This window comes from Nematolebias whitei, chromosome 19, assembly GCF_014905685.2.
Source record: "Nematolebias whitei isolate Nwh7 chromosome 19, NemWhi1, whole genome shotgun sequence".
NCBI lineage: Eukaryota > Metazoa > Chordata > Actinopteri > Cyprinodontiformes > Rivulidae > Nematolebias > Nematolebias whitei.
Genome location: NC_056516.1, coordinates 40,118,217 through 40,119,263, shown reverse-complemented (window position 1 = coordinate 40,119,263; position 1,047 = coordinate 40,118,217). Strand labels below are relative to the sequence as shown.

The following is a 1,047-nucleotide window of genomic DNA, read 5'->3' as shown; positions in this document are numbered from 1 at the left end:
GGACCGGTTTTGGCTGTTACCATGGTTACTGTTGCTCCATGAAGAAGGACAGTGTGCAGAGGGAATCTGGAGTCAGACACATGTGAGAGAATCAGAAGGAGTGGAGGACACGTGGGGACGGTCTGAGGAGCAGAGTCTGACCTGAGATCTGTTGGTCTGACCCGGGACAGTCCAGAGACCTCCACTTCCTGGGAGCAGACTCCAGCAGCGAGATGTGGTCCAGACTCAGGCTCTGCAGCAGAATCCTCCTCTGCAGGAACCTGGACCTGAGCTCAGGAAAACACACAAAGTGACACAGAGGTCCCCCCCCCCACAGGGAAGCAGGAAGGATACTGCCGTCTGAAGAACCGCTCAGCGTCCTGGAGACACTCCAGCATGTCGGCGATGGACGGGACGGAGGCGGACCGCTCCGTCAGGACCGTCAGGTCCACAGAGTCCGAGTTCTGCTCGTACAACTGTAGAACAGCAGAAACCTGGTCACTGACGGAGTCTCTGATGGACTGCAGGTGGGCCCTGAGGAGGACAAGAAACCTCAGCTCTACTGGATCAGGATTCTGTTGGACCAACGTGACGGCAGACCCTGACAGCCGGGCCCAGCTGAACCAGAACCAAAAAGGTTCCGTTGTCTTCTAGTGTAAAGAGCCCGACACAGAAACAGAGTTTTTCCTCCTGTTCACCAGGAAACTGCTGAAAACTGAACTCAGACCAGTTGAAGGTCCTGGTTCTGGTCCTTGTTGGACTGTGTCGTGTTGCTTAAAACCAGGTTCTGCTCGACCCACGTGTTTTACATGCCAAGTGGAAAACTAATGGATCCAGTAGCAGAACTGGGAACAGGCCCGTTTGTTGTCAGGTGAAGTCTTTCCTCCCTCTCACAGCAGACGGACGTCAGTTCCAATAAACCAGAAGTAAATCATCAACTATTGAACTTTGATCAGATCACAGCCGTGCTCCTCCACCTGTCTGCAGCTTCTCCTGGACCCTGATCAGATCACAGCCGTGCTCCTCCACCTGTCTGCAGCTTCTCCTCGACCCTGATCAGATCACAGC

The 1,047-nt window shown here is 54.3% G+C and overlaps 1 protein-coding gene across 1 annotated transcript in view; it reads right to left on the bottom strand.

Annotated features, from left to right (window-relative positions):
- Positions 1-14: 14 nt before the first annotated feature.
- The window catches only part of c19h1orf109 (c19h1orf109 homolog (H. sapiens)), a 1,842-nt gene continuing 809 nt past the window's right edge, over positions 15-1,047 (bottom strand). The window contains exons 2-4 of the mRNA XM_037693082.1: positions 334-513; positions 142-260; positions 15-66 (exon numbers count right to left, since the gene is read on the bottom strand). Coding sequence (XP_037549010.1) covers positions 26-66; positions 142-260; positions 334-513 — 340 coding nt within the window. The 3' untranslated portion in view covers positions 15-25. The remainder of the gene's footprint in view (positions 67-141; positions 261-333; positions 514-1,047) is intronic.